Below are 21,743 nucleotides of genomic sequence, written 5' to 3'. Positions count from 1 at the left end.
CATTTAGAAAAAAGCATAACCTAAGTGCACGCAAAGTTGGCCTTCTGGGAGTTGTAGACCAGAGTTTTGGTTGTTGCTGTTTTGCTTTCCTAGTAGACTTCATTCGATCATGTGGTCACTTAAAATGTTATTTAATTCTGCTGATATCGGTCAATTACCCCAGATGTAAATACATCCAGAACTCCATTATGCTGCCGTTTAAAGCAGTACCATGGTAAAAGAAATTCAGCACTTTCATCATAATCTTCCATTGAGTTTCAAGTTTGTTATGTACTGCTCGTTGTCATGCTCAGGTATCTTTCTTCTGGAGCTCCGATGGTGGTTAGACACATGGAGGTCAAAGGAGTTGGCTTCTCAAGCTTTGTTGTCTCGGTAGCGTGGACTGTCTTGATCCTTGACTCATGGCCCTACAGCAGCCTAGAGGTATGTTCAGCAGCACCCTTTTATCATGAGATGCTCCACCGAGACACGCCCACCTGCTGTTTAGGGATCCACAGCTGGCCAATCACCAGATGCTTTTCTCCACAACCAAGCACAGCAGGTAGCATGTCCCAGATAGAGCATCTGACTTAATAACGGTTTACAAAAATAAAAACACAAAAACCCCAGAATGAAAATAAACCAAAGAAATATGTTTCTATTTGTCATGCGCACAGCCTCAGCCTTGCCACGGACATTTAGACTGTATTACTTACTGTAAATAACGATTCATAGTTCTCTATAAGTCTCTGGACAACTGTGATGATGGATGGGCTGTCCTCCACCTCCAAGGACTTCAGACTGTAATCCTTTTCTGGCACTTTCTCTCTCTGGAGGAGGTTTGGTCCAAAAATTGTTGCCAAGTTAGCTGCAGTCATCTTATTACCAGCAATCTGAAATATGAGATTAATAACATACAAAAAGTTTATTACCAGTATAACCGAGAACTGCTTGTTTCAGAATCATCTCTGAAAAAATCTACAGTTTTAAACATATATATATATATATATATATATATATATATATATATATATATATATATATATACACATACACACACACACACACACACATACACCAATGGATATCGAAAAGATCCCAAATAACAAGTTTTTTGTTTTTTTTTCTTAATGGTAATGTTGATAGTAATAGTATGGTTACAAAGAAAATCCAAGAATACAACTGAGTACAATACAAAAGATTAAGACAATAACTGAATGTATCTTTCTTGCATCCACTAGGGTCAGAGCATTCATTACAGGGAGAAAGATAATGGTTACACCCTGGTGTACAAGCTATACTTATATCCAAGACATGTTTCAGAGCTTCACTGATGCAGCAGCAGTGCTTTTAACTGCTTAGTTTTAAAAGGATGATGGAATGACTGAAACAAAATCATATACAAAGTGAATATAAATAAGAAGACTACATTAGTTTTGATAATTGTTGTACATATACTAAGTGGCTCTTCTCAGACACTACTTTGAGCACTGTTTTCTTTGATAGTTGGATCTGATTAGGGATAAAAGGATCCGAGTGATTCAGCATCCACAACATGACTAGGTAGCCCGTTCCATACCCTCACCAATCTCTGTGTGAAGAAGTGTCTTCTCTCTGTCCTAAGTCTATCTCCACTTAATTTCCAACGTTGTTCTCTAGTCCAGGTTTCTGTCCTGCGTTTAAAATATTGTTTTGGTCTGCACCTTTTAAGATTTTAAAGACTTCATGTACCCCAGATTTCTTCTTTGTTCCAGGCTAAAAAGATGTTTAGCCTTTCTTTGTAGTGTATTCCTGTAAATCCTGGGATTAGTCTGGTTACTGTTCTTTGGCCTATCTCCAGACCCACAATGGAGAGCCTCACTTTCATTTTGCCTTTGTCTTAAAAAAAATAAATAGAATTCACTGATTCAGACATGTATTTCAGAATCCATTAAAATCAAACCTGTTGCCTATAATGGCGTTGTTGTATAGATACTCGCATAGTTTTCCTCTTGGGATTGATTCCAGGATTTTACATGTTATGGAGATGAGACTGATGGCTCTGTAGTTTCTTGGTTCTTCCTTTTTAAATATGGGTATCAGGTTTGCCACATCTCCTGTCTTTGTTGATTTGTGATAAATTACCTTGTATCTTTTAAACTCTCTTGGGTATGTGCTTTTCCGCATACCCTCAAGTCCTCTCAGTGCTTCGATTTTATTTATACCGAGTGCTTCTAGAGTTGATTGAGGACTTGCTGTGATGGGGGCATGTTGCTGACATCCTTGCTGGTACAAAGTAGCAATATATTTCAAGATATGTTCGTTATGTGTCTCAGAAAAGGATGGAACTAATTGGCTAATGAAAATGTATCAAAGTGTTGATATGCAGTCATTGAAAGCCCTACCTCCTGCCCATCTGGTTCAGTATAATTCTGAGCATAGCTTGCCACTTTGCTCAGGAACTGCAGTAGCCTGTGGAGGGTGTCGCAATTACACGGTGGCAAAAGATATATCAGGAGCTGCAGGAATGAGTGTTGCTCCTCTGTGTCCATCGCTAAGATCCAGCCAAAAAGGAAAGAAAAAATACATTAGATACAGAATTGAAAAAGCAGACTACTAAAATTGCACCAAACAAAATAACATGTTTTATAACATTAACAGTTTATGATGCATTTAATATAACACACACACACATATATATATATATATATATATATATATATATATATATAACAAAATATTCAAATGCATCATTTTTGCTAGGATAGAAATTAAAAGAAGCAATAACGGTCTAATGACAACAGGTTATGTAAGATATAACCCACGACAGGGTGTGCGATAAGAATTGTCTTACCGGGTTATTTCACTTATAAAATGGCTAAAACAAAAATTTATAATTACACAAACTAGCTTTTTTTTCAGTGGAAGAATACATAATACATTTCAAATTTAAGGAACAAATTTGAAATGTATTATGTATTCTTCCACTGAAAAAAAGTGTCCCTGAATACATATATTTTGTACTTTTTTATTTGCCATAAACATTATATTGAACATTCCCATTTATAGTAAAATTTTCGACATAAAATGACATTTGTGAATTGAAAGCAGACTGACTTCCCACATCTGAGGGAGGATTCACGGAACAGCTAAGCACTGCACTGGCACTTGACATCAAGGGAGGAGCTTCTGAGTGTTTGTTTTTTTTTTTTGTGCAGGAAATGATCCTACTCAGGTTTTGCGGTCTTAAAGAGAAGCTGACCAATAATTTCAGAGGTTTTCACATCGCTGGTCGGAAACCGGCATAATTTCCTTAGATTGTAAACCAGCATTAGATGATATGTGGACTAAACGACTTCCGTGTCAGTCTGCGCAGTACCACAGTCCTTCCTGTCCGCGGCGAGCACAATAGAATTCTATGCCGAACCCGACCTTGTTTAAAAGCCCAACGGTTGTGTCAGAAGAGAGCAGGAGAGATATTCCATGGGACCCGCTATCTTATATCTATATGGTGTTACATCATTAATAGGGTCCATCTGGGAGAGAAGAATTTCACGGAGCAGCTTATTTTAAAGGAGACTTGTATATGACTGGCTGTGCAAGATGCGCACCTTGTCCTAGAATTACCTTACCCTTTTGTATTTGGCTTTGTTAGGTTAAGGGACTTGCTCAAGGTCACACAGTGGCTGAGCCAGGATTTGAACTGGGGACCTCCTGGTTACAAGCCCTTTTCTTAACCACCACACCATAATTAAGTGTAGTTTTTACAACGTATTTGAAGTGAATACAAACACCCTGTCGACTGGTGTTTACATACCCGAAGCACTGAGAAAGGCTGTGTATAACTCCCTGGGAAGCAGTGGATCTGGCATCTCCCGCAGGAATTCCTTTAGCAGCGCTGCCACATCATGGACACTCTGATCATCATCGAGAATCACATCATTGCCTTGGTCAAACTCCTCTCGCAACTGAAAAAACACAAGGGTGTTTGTAGAGGCTTCAAATAGGAATGATTTAACAAAATAGCGAAAACTTGGTGGGTCCAGAAACACATACCTGTCTGACCCTTTTCTTGGAGCTCCCCACTCTGAAAATCCCCACTGTCTGCAAGCCTACAAAATAAAAATCAAGTGTAAGAAAACAAGCTATCTTGTCAGTTTAGGGGCTATTCCTTCACCTTTATATGTTAGTGATCAGTACTAAGTTGTACTCTCATGTGATACATGTGATGAATTCTACTCTAACATTTTTTTTTTTTTTTTTTAAGTATTGCATTCCTGTGATGTTACTGTGATAAATTGGTTGGTCTGTTTTGACTTGGTTCCACATTTTTAAAAGTTAAGAAACAACAAAATTCTGAAATCTGCAGTGTATTCCTGTCATTCAAAACCTACCGGGGGTGCCATCCAAAAAACACGAGAATCACTGGGGTAATGCATATAGATGTGAATATTTCTGTTGCTTATACAGTATGACTAGATTTTTAAAAAAAATGAATAAGCAGGGGGAATTGACAAAAAAAGGCAGAGCGTTCCATAATGTAGGAGCCTGATAGTAAAAGGCCCTTCTTCCCATACTATTAGATCTAAGATTCTGTTTATGGGATCAACGGCTCTTGTAAATAACTGGGTGCTAATCCATGAAGGGCTTTATAAAATCTTAAAATCAATTCGAAACTGCACAGGAAGCCAGTGTAAGGAGGCCAAGACAGGAGTACTATATTCACCTTTTCTGGTTTTAGTTAGAATTCTTGCAGCAACATTCTGAGTAAGCTGCAAGCGAGACACCAAATACTTTGGAATCCCAGAAAAAAGTGCATTATAATAGTTGATTCTCGATGAAACAAAGGCATGCATTAGCCTCTCAGCATCAGATACAGAAATAATAGAACAAAGTTTAGCTATATTTCTCAAATGATGAAAAGATGCTTTAGTAATATGGGATTCAAATGATAGAAGAGGATAAAAAATGCTTTGCTTCAGGTTTTAGTATTGATACTTAACGTACACAGATCTAACGAAATAAAACCTGTAAATCTTTTCTAGTATCATATTTTCCTGTATGAAAGATGCATGCATTTTTTTAAAATAATGTAATGGTGTTTGTTGATAGCATGTGTTGAGCTCCTTCATTTTTTCATGCTGCACTTCTTGTTGAAGGAATGCAGTGGATAAGCATGAGTTGCTTTTGCAAGTTTGTGGACTAAGTGCAGCTGCAAGGATCAATAAATCAGGCATATGAACACTTCAGGCAATCACTGCAGTCACTACTGAACAAATACCCCAGTAACCTATTAAAGCTACAAGGATACACTCACCGTACGTTTCAATGTGCTGGCAGCAACTGTCCATAATTCGAGGGACCTGTCTGTAAATAGGGTTGAGGCTGAGTTTCGTAACTCGTCCTTTATCTCTCTTACTTTCCAGCTCTTGTGGGTGGGAGAGCTGAAGAGCTTCCAGTAACCGAGACTGACTGTCATCTAAATCCGTGATCGAATCCACCGACATACCTCCCTGAAACCAAGAGAATGCAGCTTGATAACACATGAGAATCACACATCATCAAACCTACTTGCATCACAAAATACACTACAAGTGGGGTATCCGTTTAAATAGCATGGCATATTTTTTTTTCTTTTACAGTTTTCAAGCACATGTCTCCTTTGTGTGCAGCAGTAGACTTTATCCAGATTCTGACACATTGTACTGTATATAAAAAAAACCTAGCAGAACCCATGGTGATTAAAGCAACGGTGTCAATTTGGGGTTAATTTCCATTACTCCCATTGCATTGAGCAAATGTAATATTTTCTAATCTCTCCTTATTTTTTTAAAACGTTAAAAGTAAATCTCCTTACAAGTGCTAAGAAATTCCCAGGGTAGCTGTGTAATGTTTCGAATCCAGAGTATAAGACGTTCAAGTTTGCAGAAAGGGTAACTTGAAGTAGTTGCAGTCACATTTCCAAGTGTTTAGAGTGATCTGAGAAATGTCATTAACATTGTTTAATATCATTTTTGGTAAGCTCAGTCCCTTTTCAAGTCATTTTAAAAGGCTTCTTTCTATTTTGTTTATTCTGTACTACAAGCAGACACAATGGGACTTTTTTTTTTTTTTTTTTGTAATCTTCCAGGACTCCATTCTTCTCTTTGTTGATGTGAACCTGTGCCAACAAGAGATATATAGAGTTCCACATTGCCTCTGGCATTAAACAAAACCTCCAAATGTTCTTCCAATGTTACAACAGTTAAACAGCAGTCAAGGAAGAAGTGAAGAGTCTAAGGGACAATATGGAAAATGTAGTGGAGGATGATAAAGTACTAACACATGAATTGAAGAGTGCTCAAAGAAACAAGGGAGGCTATTTCTAAGTCGCTGTCAGAGCTTTTGACAAATCAATAACAGGAGATCTTCCAACAGACTCCGCGGTACCAATATTTAAGAAGGGAGAAAAGTGTAGCGGTACAAGTCAAAGGATAATATGATAGGGTCGTATAATGTACTGGTTAGACCTCACTTTTTAGACATTTTGCAATATTCAAAACTGGACACACATTTATTTCTGTTAATGCCTTAAATTAAATATGTAACAATACACTACATGTTTTGATTTCTCTGTGTATGAAATGGAACAAGTTTAAGCTGACAAAAAAACATTCCATCACTACGGCAACTGGAGACTATAGCAGAAGAGAGCAAAGTAAAACACAAAACTAGATTTATTTAGGTATCCAAGAAAAAAGAAAGCAAAAGAATAAACAGGACAGTATTTTAAGGTTTTTTTGTTTTTTTATAAAGTAAAATTGTATAATAAGGATGGCTTAGTTTTTAACTCTGAGGTAAACATTCCAAATTAAAATGAAAAAAGTCTCAGCAGGCCTTGTCGTTTTATTTCAATTCAGAAAGGTTTACCTCCTCATACACTACACTTAACAAACAAATGATCACTTAAATATGTTCCACTATATTCCAAAAGAGATTTATAAATATTTTGAAATATATTCTACTTTTTTTATTGTGATGATCAACAATATAGCCCAATTTACATTTGGACACCTTCAGAAATATATCTTGCTTTATCAAAAGACCAATTGTTTAAGCCTTTTTTAAAAAAAAAAAAAAAATACATAAATGTAAAACACAAAACAAAAGAAAATACAAAAATCCACAGATTTTTACTTTTAAATATTTTTCAAAATATGTTTAAAGTTAGAAATTAAGTGGTGACAAACTTCAGAGACACTTTTGGATTATTTAAGAGCCAACTTTATCTTCTGGGATCAATCAGTTACCAGGAACTACAAGAGCATTTATGGGTTGAATGACCTCTCGTTCTTATGTGTCCATGTCCTCTTACTTACCCTCCTCTGGACCCTTGCCGCATTATCCATGAGCGTTGGAGAGAGCGGTTCATTCTGAAAATCAAAGGAGGACGCCAGATAGAAGTTGCTGTTGTACAGTTTATTCTGCTTCTGAGACCTGAACCTCATGATGCTGGCTTCCAGATTCAGACAGTCCCTGCGGCTCTCCTTTACCGCATCCTGCTTCTGCTTCTGATGCCGATCATTAGAAATCACTTTAGACAATGGAATCCCGAAAGCCTTGGGAGTGCTTTCTGCAAACCAAGAATACATTCATATGTGTTAATGCAAAGCACCAAAACCTACCAAAGAGGATGTCATTAACTGTAATGAAAACTACATAAAACCAACACATTACAAAAGAATTAAAGGAATACTATTTTTCCTGTCTCATTCTTCATTCAATGGAACACCAAGCTCCCTGATGTCACATGTATAGTTATAACACTGACCAACACGATGTCCTAGAACATAGCTTCCCAACCCTGGTCCTGGGGACCCCATGTGTCTTCTGGTTTTCATTCTAACTGAGCACTCAATTACTTAACTAGACCCTTAATTGAACTAATAATTTAGACCTTTTTAATTGTTCTCAGCTCCTAAAAAGTTGCAAAGTTCAAGTTACTTATAAAATGTTATAGCTAACTTGAAATGTGCAACAGTTTAAGAGCTGAAAACAAGTAAAAAGGTATAATTAAGCAAATTATTAAGGGGTTAATTAAGTAATTGAAAGCACAGTTGGAATGCAAACCAGAAGACACATGGGGTCCCCAGGACCACAGTTGGGAAGCCCTGTCCTAGAAGGTCCCAAAGGTATTCTATGGGATTAAAGTTTTGACTTGTTGCTGGCCAGTCCATAACCTCTAAAGTCTCCTGCACAAGATCATCCACAACCTAGCAAACTGCCATTATCTTGCTTCAATACAAACTTGCCAAATTGCACCAGCAAATAGGTCCTACTAGGTGTCTATCAAGCTGTAAATCCATCCCTTGGCATCACATTTAGATTTGTTTGACCTCAAATTCAGATGCCTTCTGTCACAAAGACGGCCGGAGTGGGTGGTGTCAGACCAGAAGCAGGAAGTAAATAAACAGAGAGATGTGGTTTGTTTAAGCTGAGCGCGTGATCGCGCTCAGCATTTAATAATTAACAGCACAGAAAATAAAAGGTTGGAACACAACAAAAACACAGGACACGGCACTACACGCCAAAATAAAAAGACAAACAAAACGGACTAAACACTTAACAAACGGTGCACGGAGACGAACAAACACGGTGAGTACAAACAAAACACTTATTGATTATTATTTTACTTTACGTTTCTCCTTCTCCCTTTCTCACCCGTTCTCCACTCTCGAACACCCAACCCTGAGTGCAAGAAATGTGCGTCTATATATACTATTGTGCTGGGATTCAATTACTAATTAATTATTCACTTGAATCCCAGCACGTGAATTAATTCTGTGCAACCCCGTGCTCACATATTACATTTAACCAGCACGTGAAGTGATTTGTGCTCTCCTCGTGCCTAAATACAAATCTACACTTTAAATACACGTGAAACACAGACCCGTTTATATCCCGTGTACCAATCTATACACCAACATTTACACACGCAACATACACAAATGCACACAGGGACGGGGCACATTGCCACACTTCCCACACCATAAGTGAATTCCTTCATATTCAACGATGTTGCATTGAGCAAATCATTCTCCTTGGCTCAACATACGCCACCAAGTTGATCATTAGTGGGCAGACCGAATCTTGATTTAATGATGGTTGTTTAGTCCCTTATGGGGAGTTGATGTTCTGAAGTGGATATTGAGCCCATGTGCAGTGGAATGGGGAATCCTCAGTGAAGGATTGTGTAGATATGGGCTGGTACATGGTGTGTTTGACCTCCCACAAACTTGTCCAGGATGTCAGGTGTACAAACCAAGATTCCCAAACCGCCAACAAACAATTTGATCACCTGAGCAGCCACTTGACAGATGATCAAATCTAAAGTCTACATGGGAGTACCTGCTTTAAAGCGGGTGATAGTCGGTGCAAAATGCATCTCAACAGCTGTAACAATTTAATGAAGTACACAAAATATTTTATAACTGTATTGTTTAGGCCATTGTGTTATCTGTATATATTAAACATTTACAATATTTGTAAATGTTTAAGCTTAAAAAAAATAAACCACACGAGTCTGCTGTCTTTTCATAATTGATGAGGCAATACAGAACAACTGCCACTTGAAAAAAAAGTCAAAGACATGCATTACAATTAGGGCTTCTGTTTTCATTTCATTTTTCTGTGCTTATTTTTAGCTATTTTCGAGTTATGTAAATCTTTTTTTCGAGGCTTTCGCTCATTATATACTGAATGAAATAATTGTTTTAGGTTACTTTCCAAAATGCTTGGGAGTTTTGTTCTGTCACAATATGTATAGTAGCTCAACAGTGCTTGCAGACTTAAGTTGTACCTTCTTTCCTTTGCTGTCTTCCACAATGTAATCCTTGTGGTCACGGGCACATTCTTCTGGGGTTTTTGGGTGTCTAGGCATTTTTTTATTCTATCTAACTGGAATATAGCTTTAAATCCCACGAACAAGCCTAAGTGTAATCTTGTTTTAAATCTTACAAGCAGAGTCTCCAATAGAAATGAAGGAATGTGCTGCCACTCAGTAGTTGGGATGGGTTTAAAGTATTCAGAACAAATCAATGATAGATACGAGTCAGGAAGGATGGACATTGCCCAGCTGCACTTGGAAGGAAGTTTATTTTTGTTTTTTTGTACATAGCAGGTTTTTGTTTTTTAAATGGGAACATGATGACGTCAATGTGAATTGAGTAACCATTTCCAGTGTTTATTGGCTATACTCCGATTTCATTTTTGTTGTGTCGGCCATGTTTTATCGGTGAAAACCGAAAATCAGAAGATATAATTATAATGTACATTTTTCTATTAAAATATTTATACAATATTGCCATTTTGTTGGGAGCACATAATTCTGTAGGAAGAAAAACATACTTTTAATTGTGCCTGAACCAGGACATCTTACTATAAGAAACCATACAATAATACGTATTTGTTTTTTACTTCTCTTAGAGTAATACCTTTGATATTGTCACAGAGTTGATCAAAACCCTTGAGCCCGGCAAGGTGTGGAGAATACATAAAATACTGGTGTTCAGGGAGGCTCCTTGTCTAATCTGTTGTTGCAAATACCCACTGAGTGTGACTACAGCACAGAGGTGTGGAAAATGGCAGACATGGAGGTAAATCCATATTATGTTAGAGACATTAAAATGGCCCATGGTATGCCCAGATGAGTGTATTTATGTGAGTAGACTGAGATGGACAAGTACGGGACTTTACATGACTGTCCTGCAGGGGATTCCACAAGATTTGGTTTGAGAGTAAGTAATTCCAGGAATAAACAAGCATCTCCGAGACACCCAGATTGTAGTTGTGACGAGTGCCAGCAAAGACAGGGCCTGTTTAAAAAGGGAGTTTGTACAGTTTGTTCCCCTGGAAGATGTTGTGTTTATTCTGAGGTTAGCTCAGGACAGCCCGTGTTTAATTTCAAAGGAAAGGAAATAATAAGAGCAACCTGCCTCAAGTGTAAATAGCCAGTAGACTGGAGAGCCATGGGAAGCATGGTATGCCTGTAGTGTAGGGAGCTGACTGAGGGAGTTGCAGTACATTACAGGTGCCAACCAGAGAGAGATCACCATACCTGTGATGCAAGATACTGGATGCCTGGGACCAGCCTTGCTGTTTGAGGGAGAAGAGGAGGAAAGAAAAAGATGGTGTCCTTCTTGAACTGAAGAGAAGAGCTTGCTTGCTTGCAGCTAAATAGTTTTTTTTTCTTATAAAGTATAGTTGCACACTGGATTTTCTACAATTAAAAATGATTTCTGATCACTAGCACCAGTTTCTCTGAAAGATTAACCACAGCTGTCTTTTCTTTAAACACCTTGCAGCAATACCTTGAAGCTAGGAAAGAGCTGGTGACTTTTTCTAACTAACCATTTTATCTGAAAAATGAACTTATACCCAGCAATGGCCATCTAGGCAGTGCATTCTTATCAATCAAAAGGTAAGTGTGTTGGTCTTGCTAGAAGCAGGTTTTTGAGGAAATAGGCTGAAGTCTATTAAGACAAGATGTATAATTAAAATGCTAAACTTACTAATTAAATGTGATAAGCTTAGGATTTATATATACTCAAACTAATGCATTATAATTATATTTACTTAGCATAGTATGTGCATTTTTGCTTGAACTTGCTAAATATTTTGTAGTATGAATTTAAGCATTTAGGTAAGCCACATAGTGCATGACCAGGGGGGTTGTGGTGGTGTCGTGAAAGGTGGGTAGGCAGCTGAAAAATTGGACATAAAAACTTTAATCAAACGGTACCAGAGCATTCTTTTTCAACCTCTGACCCTCAATGCCACCTAAACTATCGATTTATTGTAATCTCCTAATTAAAACACCGGTGATCTCTTAAGAGAAAAAATGCAAACTTGTTGATCAAAGAATCCAAATAGTGTTTGACATTTAGTCATGTATTAGTGAATATTTAATTTCCAAAAAGCTGATGATGCATAAAATCATCAAAAACACTTTAGTTTCTGGGGGCCTAGTGGCTTATTGCCCCTGAGTTAAGAAAGAGACTAAGAAACACACAGAATGACCGTGGTCAGACATACAAAGCTACTTCCCATATGGGGTGATTACATAACGGAATCTGCACTATTGGTGATCTTAAAAAGTGTTTACATGTGTTACTGGAACTAAATGTTTGCTTACTCAAACAATCATATTCTGCACTCCCAACAGTTTTTAGCTATCATTGTTTCTTGCCACTACTGGGCTTTTCAAAAATGGTATTCAAAGGAACAAGAAGGTAAAATCATCATGTTCTGCTATATATCTTTCCTAAGGAATCAGTTCTTTTTCTGTTTTAAGTAGATTTCCTTTAAGCCCTGGTGTCTTACACCCGAGGAGAGTCCACGAGACCTGGCAGTACCCCTAACTCCACATTGCGCTGCAAGATCACAAAGCAGTATGCTGAACCTTGGTCGAAGTTCAGGTCGACCCTTTCATTAACAGGCCCAAGATGCCGATTTAGATACAGGGGCTTCAATCAGATATTTTCTACATATACACTAGAGGCACTATTTCCTGCAGTGCCAGTCATTTGTCTAAATTGTTGATGACTACTACTGCTTTTTTAATGTACCTTATTTCTTAGAATTGTAATGTCGTTTGCATATCCTTGTTATCGTGGCTTATACATAATTGATTCATATGGGCTTATATGTAATTAATTCCCATGGGCTTTTAAAGAAATCCAGATATGGTAGAGGGCTCATCATTCGCAGGCATTTCAGTAATGTACTGGACAGAGGGGATCACCAGGGGTCAAGTAAATATACTGTGTCCATTTTTAGACGAGACGCATGGCAGGTGGTGAGCAGTGTTATTACAGGACTTTCAATATTGCTTTATGGTAGACAAAAGCACATTGTTAGTTGCACAGAACTCAGCTGATCAGGATGACTTTTAGGGCTACCACAGTACTGATTAACAACTGGATGCTTAGACAGCTCAACACGTTACCATTTGAATTATGGAACCTGCGTAAAACCCCCTCAATAGATTATTCAGAACCTCCTTCTGGAGACAAGATGATTCATCTCAATGGCCTTTTTCCTGGTTTAAGGTTGAGCAAATCTAGGATAAGATATACAAATGAAAGAATATCCATTACCTTTATCTTTTCTTTCTTTAGAAAAGGAATCCAACTTCTTTTGTAATGGTGTCCTCCTTTTAGGGCCCCCTGTAAAAGAAAGATAATGTATGACTAATTTCTGAAGCAATACAACATCATAATATTGATATATGAAGTCATGTAAAACACAAAGTGCTGTTTTCAGTAAATGGTGGGTTACCTAGGAATCCTAATGCATGAAGTATAGAAGGCTGTGTGGTCCAGTGGTTAAAGAAAAGGGCTTGTAACCAGGAGCTCCCCGGTTCAAATCCCACGTCAGCCACTGACTCATTGTGTGACCCTGAGCAAGTCACTTAACCTCCTTGTGCTCTGTCTTTCGGGTGAGACGTAGTTGTAAGTGACTCTCAGCTGATGCATAGTTCACACACCCTAGTCTCTGTAAGTCGCCTTGGATAAAGGCATCTGCTAAATAAACAAATAATAATAATAATTTGGATACCAAAAAAAACATTTAGTCTAAAATGTTGTTGCAAATACCCACTGAGTGTGACTACAGCACAGAGGTGTGGAAAATGGCAGACATGGAGGTAAATCCATATTATTTTAGAGACATTAAAATGGCCCATGGTGTGCCCAGATTAGTGTATTTATGTGAGTAGACTGAGATGGACAAGTACGGGACTTTACATGACTGTCCTGCAGGGGATTCCACAAGATTTGGTTTGAGAGTAAGTAATTCCAGGAATAAACAAGCATCTCCGAGACACCCAGATTGTAGTTGTGACGAGTGCCAGCAAAGACAGGGCCTGTTTAAAAAGAGAGTTTGTACAGTTTGTTCCCCTGGAAGATGTTGTGTTTATTCTGAGGTTAGCTCAGGAGAGCCCGTGTTTAATTTCAAAGGAAAGGAAATAATAAGAGCAACCTGCCTCAAGTGTAAATAGCCAGTAGACTGGAGAGCCATGGGAAGCATGGTATGCCTGTAGTGTAGGGAGCTGACTGAGGGAGTTGCAGTACATTACAGGTGCAAACCAGAGAGAGATCACCATACCTGTGATGCAAGATACTGGATGCCTGGGACCAGCCTTGCTGTTTGAGGGAGAAGAGGAGGAAAGAAAAAGATGGTGGCCTTCTTGAACTGAAGAGAAGAGCTTGCTTGCTTGCAGCTAAATAGTTTTTTTTTCTTATAAAGTATAGTTGCACACTGAATTTTCGATAATTAAAAATGATTTCTGATCACTAGCACCAGTTTCTCTGAAAGATTAACCACAGCTGTCTTTTCTTTAAACACCTTGCAGCAATACCTTGAAGCTAGGAAAGAGCTGGTGACTTTCTGGTAACCTTGAAAAATCTTTACAAATAGTTTCAGTACATAAGGTTGAAGTACTAGGAAAATGTTTCCATTATGTAGCCTAGTTCAAAGTTAGGAACAAGCAAAAACCATTTCGGCCATCATCGAGATCCTAGTAAATGAAAAGATAGCAATGACTCGACGGCATCAATATGATTTGGTAACCCATTCTACATAATCACCACTTTTTGTATAAATAGTGTCCTCTACCCTCTGACCTGAGTCTGTGTCTATCTAATCAATTTCCAATGTTGTCCTCAGGTCCTGGTCTCTGAGCTACGCTTGAAATCATCACAAGAATAACTTTGGTTGATTTGTAACACTAAAGATTAAAATGAATTCTCCCTAAACTCTTTGTTTTAGGCTAAAAAGGATCCGTTCATTCCATCTTCATACCATTTATAAATACTTCAGAGTCAAGCAATCAAGTCCTTTCTCAATAGAAAGTCAAAAATCATCTTAATATTTACTGTTCTATGCAGTTCTGCAAAGCACAAAAGAGAAGGTTTACATAGTAAAGGTAGCTGCTAATAATTTATTCAAAGAAAATAGAAATATTAAATTGCAGTATATGTGTCAATAACAACTGTTCATTTTGATTGTTTTTACCTTGGTTGTAGTTATTTTGACAGTGCTTCTTCTGTAGTAAATGCTTATCTAAACTGTATTCCATGTTCGGTGGGGATTAAGTGTGTGCATTATTTATGCAACCAAGTTTGTTTTTGTATGTAACAGTTACCAGTTATGAATTGATTAGTGCTGGACAGAAATCATTTTGTAACGTTTTCTAATCTTTTGCATATTTAGTTTGTTGCAAAAAAATGTTGGCCATAGCTGTATATACTCCAGTAAGTACATGATAGTAGAACGCAAAACACAGAAAGTAACTGTAACCTTGTGAAACAAAAAAATTGGGATACATGAATTATGCATGTTGTAGCTAAGGACACAGTTAAACTGAGAGTGCTTTACAGAGGGATTACAGTATCCCATGTACTATGTTAATAGTTCATGTAAAATTACTTGGATTAATGAAACACTATGCTTAATTGAACACGATCACATTACCATAGAGTAAGAATCGTCACTGCACAGGTAGGGGTCAGTCATGTCTGAAGATTAAAGCATGTCTGGGTCAACAGCTTTAAAAAAAAAAAAAAACCTTTCGCTGCCATAGTGGCAGTTAAGCACATGTTTTACAAAACATTTTTTATAGTTAAACCCTAACATAAATGAAATGTAATCATATGCAATGTAAATAATAATAATTCGTTTCCATGGATTTTTTTCTTTAATCTCGATCTTTCCTGCCACGGCACTAGTGCCTGTAAAGTAAAATAGAAAATAAGGCAAGAAAACAATCTACGTTCTTTAACGTAATGTTGTACCAAAAAACATGTTTTAAATTGATGTTAGAATGGCATGCTTCCTTCCAAACAGCACATCTGAGATCTGTGCAGTGAATGGAAGTGCATGACAGGTAAGACTTATGGAACTGTTGTTGTTGGCTTTGAAATACTGCAGAGGAATTGCGTGTTGCTGTTGTCACATTCTGCAAATTGGTTCATGACAGGTGAGCAAAATAGCTACGTGCGGTTCTGCTGTTTTGTCAATTTCTGTTTATGTGTTTTAGGAACCACAAAGTAAAGTAATAATTTCTTCAGACCATTAATAAGACAGGATGCCAGTTTGCCCAAAATAGCAAGTAGAAGAAATACATCCCACTGCTGCATTCTATAAGATAATAGTAATTAATAGATTTACGTGACTTTGTTACATATTGTATCTTAGCTCTATGATATGTATTTATTTATTTTGAAAACCAAAGAGGAGATGCATTTTTAAATTATCTATAAGCACAGCTATTTGGAAAGCTTAAAATGTCATATCCCACTGTACATTTCTCTGAGTTGGGCAGGCTTATTTTTGCTTAGGGATTTCTTTTTGAAGCCTACTATTGAACAATTGGACCATTTTTGACCTAGAAATAAACTGTAATTTCCTGTAGTCATGGGAATGTAACCTCTGCTGAGGCTTTATCTTCACAGGGGTTTACGGATCTTCCTAATCCAAACTGAAACATCTGGCATGATGTTGGAATAAAATATGAAATTCTGCCATGTAGTCAAATACATTAACTCAAGAATGAATGGAGCAATTTCTAAGAAGATTGTGCTCCTAAATATTTAGGATCTATTGCTATAATATCACATGGGACTTACAAGATGATTATTTGATTGCTCACTTACTCCGATTTAAATGATTTGATTGATTACTTGTTCTGATTTAATTTATTTATGAATGTCAAGATTAAAACCTCTAAAAAAAAAAATTAACCATTCCAGCAAGCATTGATACATTGTACAACACGAATACAAGGGCAGTAGAACGCCTTCAGCAGGAAGTATCATTTGGGTTTCTATACATTTAAAAGTCCCACAGGAAAGTTATAGCAATGCCTTCTCTAGATGCCTGCTTTGCTTCAGATATTTACTAAGCTTTGACATTCTTAAAGTCACAAACAACATTTAAAGGGTCATTTTGATATATGGAGATCTGCCCAAAAGTGCAGTGTAAGCCTTTTAAACCTAATCACAACAGTTGAATGATAAATGACATGGCTTTTCCACAATAAATGAAAAGTTTGGATGTTATTACTCATCGCTTCTTTATTGAAGGACGTTTCCCACACTCTTTCTTGACCATCTGTTAACTGAATAATATCTACATCTAAGATGACTTATTACTCGTGAACGATAGTGCCTTGTGGCCGCAGGGATATTTAAAAAACAAGTTTACATTTAATGCTTGTGGTAACTGTCTGGACAATAAGGGCACCACAGAACATATGATCTAAAAAATGAAGAAATAAACTTATTAAAATAAACTTCATATCATAGCTGTCTTTATAAACCTGTAACATCCACAATGGCAGGGTTGCTATGCACTCTAGAAACTAAATTGTCTCTCCACTCTCATGAGAATGTGACGTAGCACATACAGGTCACACATATTCCTCACGCTATAGGAACTGCACGGCCAAAACATGGCACGAATTAAAAAGGAGGGTACATCAGTTTTTTTGTTCCTTTATTAACAACTGAGATCTGTTGGAAGTAGCCCTGGCAAGCTTTGAACAAATAGGAAATAATAAGCATACAGTACAAGGGGTTGAGACATTTTCATTCATTTTTTTAAAAAATGTGACAGTATTTATTCAGCGTTTTCAAATTATTGCAATTTGACTCACAAATTGATTGTGCTTCATAGTTTAGTTTGTTTTATAAGCAGGGTTATGAAAAAATACTGAAGCTACTACAAATGTGAAAAAATGCAGCCCTTTGCAATAAATAAATAAATTCCTATCTCTACAGGTTAACACAGATCATAAGGGGACTCTTCTTCTGGTACCAGTAACATAATGTGGCACTGATAGTGGGAAAAGGACTAACGCAATACAAGCAACTTGCTAAATTCAGTATTCACTGGATTATAAAACATTGTTATTGCTAAGAAAATTGTTGATGAGAAAGGCATACATTGCGTGGAAATGTAATTATTACTCATCACTTGTTTATTAATGAAAATATCCCACAGACTTTCTTGACCTCCTTCCATTTGTACTGTGTATTAAACAGCACTAGCACATTATTCCCTTGAGGTGAAACAGTTTACTATATTTAAACCTGAAATATTAATACACAAGCCTTTATCAAGACATTTAAATAAATGGGACCACATATTGTTTTAAACAATGTAGCTTTGTTTCCTGTCGAAAATCAAAAAAGCCTTGACATTTGGTGTTATTATGGGTAATAAATAAACCAAATAACAATGAAAATGGTTCATCCAGAAGAACAAAGCAGATGACTGGATTCATTTCTCATACTCTGTAGGTGCATTTACATTTGTGGTGTCATTTAATGACAAAGCGGAGCTTTAAACAAAATTCTTAACCAGACATGCGTCAAAGAAAGGCCCACTCAATGTACCATAAGACACAGCTGTGATTACACGCTCCACCAGTACAACCTTAATTACGTGCACGTCACAAAGTCAAGTGCAGAACAAGCTGTGTTTGAGCAGTTTTTACCAAGTAGATTTCCCTTTTTCTATTCAGAGTCTCCCTAGGCCTGTTTTGATATTCTTTGGATTAGCAGTTAATGAAACTCTAGTATCTATTAACTATAGAAACTTAATAAATACTGAATGCTGAAGCAACACATTTCCAAATTCCCAGGCTGCCCAGCATTATAAATTGATGGTATATATTAAGCAGTATGTTTTAAAAAGCAAGAACTGTATTATATTATCAAAATGTTGCTTTAAATTGTGTTTCACTCTTTCAAAAGTATGTAGAAAGTATATTACAATTTTGTAACTCAGTTGTATGTTAATCAGAATGCCTAAATACATATAATAAATAAATACATTTAAAAAATGCCTACCTGGAGCTTTATTTAGCTAATTAGATATCTGATTGGTATTCAAAGTTTAAAAAAAAAAGTGTATCGTAGGACCCTGGTTCCAACAAGTTCCTTTATAATTGGATTAGCTCTGCTGAAGATCAATTAAGTAATGAACAGTCTAGTTGAAAACAAGTCCTAAAAAGAGCCATGGTTGGTTGTCTGTACTGGCCTAAATTCTAAATTCTTTCAATAATGTCTGTGAAGCTGAATATCCCTATATTGGAAACATGATCAATTCCTAAAAGTAACATAACTCTTTCGTATATGAATCAAACTTGAGAGCTTCTAACTCCACAAAGTAGCTCTTACTGTACACACAGTTATTATGGCATCAGAAAACTATCTACCACATTGTGAACAACATTCTTAGCTCTTGAAGTAATTTAACTAAATTTAAAAACACATTGTGAACAACTTTCTAAATTTAAAAACACATTGGTTACGTTTCCTGAAGCCATTAAAATGGACAGTACCTTTGGGAATGGTGATTTGACAGTTAAGTTTGTTGTTCTGTTGCAGATGGAAGAAGGCAACTTCCTGCAGGTTGGCTCTCTCCAGCTCTGAGAGACTCTGAATGGGAGCAGGTAGCAGTTTGACACTCTGTCCAAGCATTGTGCTCCAGGTCTGTTCTCCCTACAATATAAAACACTGCAAGTTATTCACTCACCTCCTAATCATGCAGTCGTTCTGTGATGTTACATAACAGAGGAGAACAAAGTGGCACAGTGCAGTGTTATGTTTACTGTTAGCCTTTGAAAATAATACAAGAAGCAGCTTGTCAGTGTGTATTCACTTACCCTTGGCATCAAGCACACCCTTATCCAAGTTAAAATTAAACACAGCCTTCTCTGAAAAATGGATGCTGTATTAAAAAGTAAATACATATATATCAAATGAATATATTGCTGCACGTATGTTTACTTCAATAGTACTTCAATAATATTATGAATTGAGTCAAAATAGTAGCCTGGGATCCTGGGTTTCTAAATGTGCTACAAAAAAAAAGTGACCACTAGCAGCATGCTAGTGAGTCTGCTAAAGATTTGCAATGGAAAATATCTAACAATCTTTTTAATGGTGAAGAACTGACTGGTGCACAACCCTAGTGTTACACTGGCCTTGTTGCAGAACTTCCACCTTGCTCAGGCTTGCTGAGAGACTGCACCAAAGCTAAACATGCTGATGACTTTATTACACATGCTGAACATCTGAGTGCTGAAACTGTAATAAAGGATCATTTGAGAACACACTTGTGATAATTAAGATAAGTAAACATTCCGAGGGTATAAAGTATTCCTTTATTTTTATTTTTTTTTTGCCACTTGGTTTTGATAAGGGCTTGACTTCACAATACCATATCATAAATATCATGATTCAATCGAAGGCTATAAGGAAGTTGATCTTCAGAAGAAAAATGAACAGAAAGCCGTTTTGTAAATAGCAGGTGTGTTTTTTTTTTTTTGTTTTTTTTTTAAAGTGGCCTCTGATGGGAAAAATCCAAGCTGAATAAAATTTACCTTGAATTGCTTCATGAGTAATGTCTGTCAACATAAAGTTGCCCTTTTGTGTTAACTACTTTGATTAAATGTAGTGGTTAATAATTACCAAATCAGTATTGTTATTAAATCTTGTGGAAGGATGTAGGCGACGACAGAAAAGCTGTGGGGTAGGAACAGCAATGATGAAAATGTCCTCACAGAAACCAGCAAGGGGGAAGGCTCAAGGAAACTTCATAAATACATAAGCGTCTTGCAAACCTTGTTATTTGGAATTTAAAACATTTAGACTTGACAACTGCATAAATAACTTTTAAATAATCAATGTACTGAGGTACAAATTCATTTTGAAGCAGATCACTTGTCATTTATAGTACCATCTTTTACATAATTAACAGTGTTTTGTGTAAAAAAATAAATTAAAATGATTGTACTTGCTAGCCTGTTCATAAATACAGCAACAGTGCTGCTGGTCTCAGGTTCCAGCTTAACAGTGGCCATTAATTGGGGATTGCACTCTCTTCAAGTATACAAGTCCAATCAGGGAATGTGCTGCTTATTCGGTATTTTAAAGAATGGATATTCATGTTTATAAAAATAACATCCAAGAACTGCACAAAATGTTTTTTATTTGGATTATAAAAATAGAACTGATATCATAAAGTGCTGTACTTTCAAACTGTACTTTATCAAGTCAATTTAGTAGACTACTGTTATCATGTGTTTCAAACTTATGATAATTTAATAAATAGAGCAAAGTTCAACTTGCAACATGTGTTTCCGTGCTGTATCTGTATTATTGTATTGTATTTTTCTGTTTCATAAACCAAACCGGTAGGTTCTGGTTATTTTAAAATCAACCACTTCAGGTAAACCTTCCAAGAAACTAAGGCAAGTAGACAAATGTTTTTCAGTTGGTAGTACTTTCTTCAGGGTACTAGCGCTTGTATGTAGTATTTTGTCCAATTAGAAGGTTCTGGAAAAAAGTAACTATAAAAAGTATTACTATATATGGTAAGGTTGCATTTTGAGTGTCAACATGTCTTTTCGAAATTCTAGTGTGTATATAAACAACACTGCTCTGTAGTGTGTGTGTGTGTGTGTGTGTGTGCAGTGAGAGCTACAGTTTAATGGATGTTCAGTTTGTGTAATGCAGAGTCGCAATACAAGTGACTTCTGGGAAGCCCTTTGCAGGTATAGAAATCATGCTATTTAAAGACAGCACTATAACTCTGACGACTAGCAAATTGCAATTTTTTATTTCTAAGAACTAAAAGACCCATGCTTATTCTGTAATGGTGTCAACAAATGGCAATGCCCATGTAGCAGTGTTGCAAATACCAGACATGGGCATCTTTGCCACTTCAGCCAACAA

At 36.7% G+C, this 21,743-nt stretch overlaps 1 protein-coding gene across 4 annotated transcripts in view; it reads right to left on the bottom strand.

Moving 5' to 3' along the window:
• The window catches only part of LOC117430341 (rho GTPase-activating protein 6-like), a 49,362-nt gene that overhangs the window by 7,710 nt on the left and 19,909 nt on the right, over positions 1 to 21,743 (bottom strand). For all 4 annotated transcript variants that reach the window (XM_059001402.1, XM_059001400.1, XM_059001399.1 and 1 more), the window contains 8 exons: positions 19,346 to 19,505; positions 13,095 to 13,163; positions 7,317 to 7,570; positions 5,276 to 5,471; positions 4,015 to 4,070; positions 3,776 to 3,926; positions 2,364 to 2,512; positions 696 to 872 (listed from right to left, as the gene is read on the bottom strand). In XM_059001402.1, coding sequence (XP_058857385.1) covers positions 696 to 872; positions 2,364 to 2,512; positions 3,776 to 3,926; positions 4,015 to 4,070; positions 5,276 to 5,471; positions 7,317 to 7,570; positions 13,095 to 13,163; positions 19,346 to 19,484 — 1,191 coding nt within the window. In that variant the 5' untranslated portion in view covers positions 19,485 to 19,505. The remainder of the gene's footprint in view (positions 1 to 695; positions 873 to 2,363; positions 2,513 to 3,775; positions 3,927 to 4,014; positions 4,071 to 5,275; positions 5,472 to 7,316; positions 7,571 to 13,094; positions 13,164 to 19,345; positions 19,506 to 21,743) is intronic.

Source organism: Acipenser ruthenus, chromosome 26, assembly GCF_902713425.1.
Source record: "Acipenser ruthenus chromosome 26, fAciRut3.2 maternal haplotype, whole genome shotgun sequence".
NCBI classification, from domain to species: domain Eukaryota; kingdom Metazoa; phylum Chordata; class Actinopteri; order Acipenseriformes; family Acipenseridae; genus Acipenser; species Acipenser ruthenus.
This window is presented reverse-complemented; position numbering and strand designations above follow the sequence as displayed.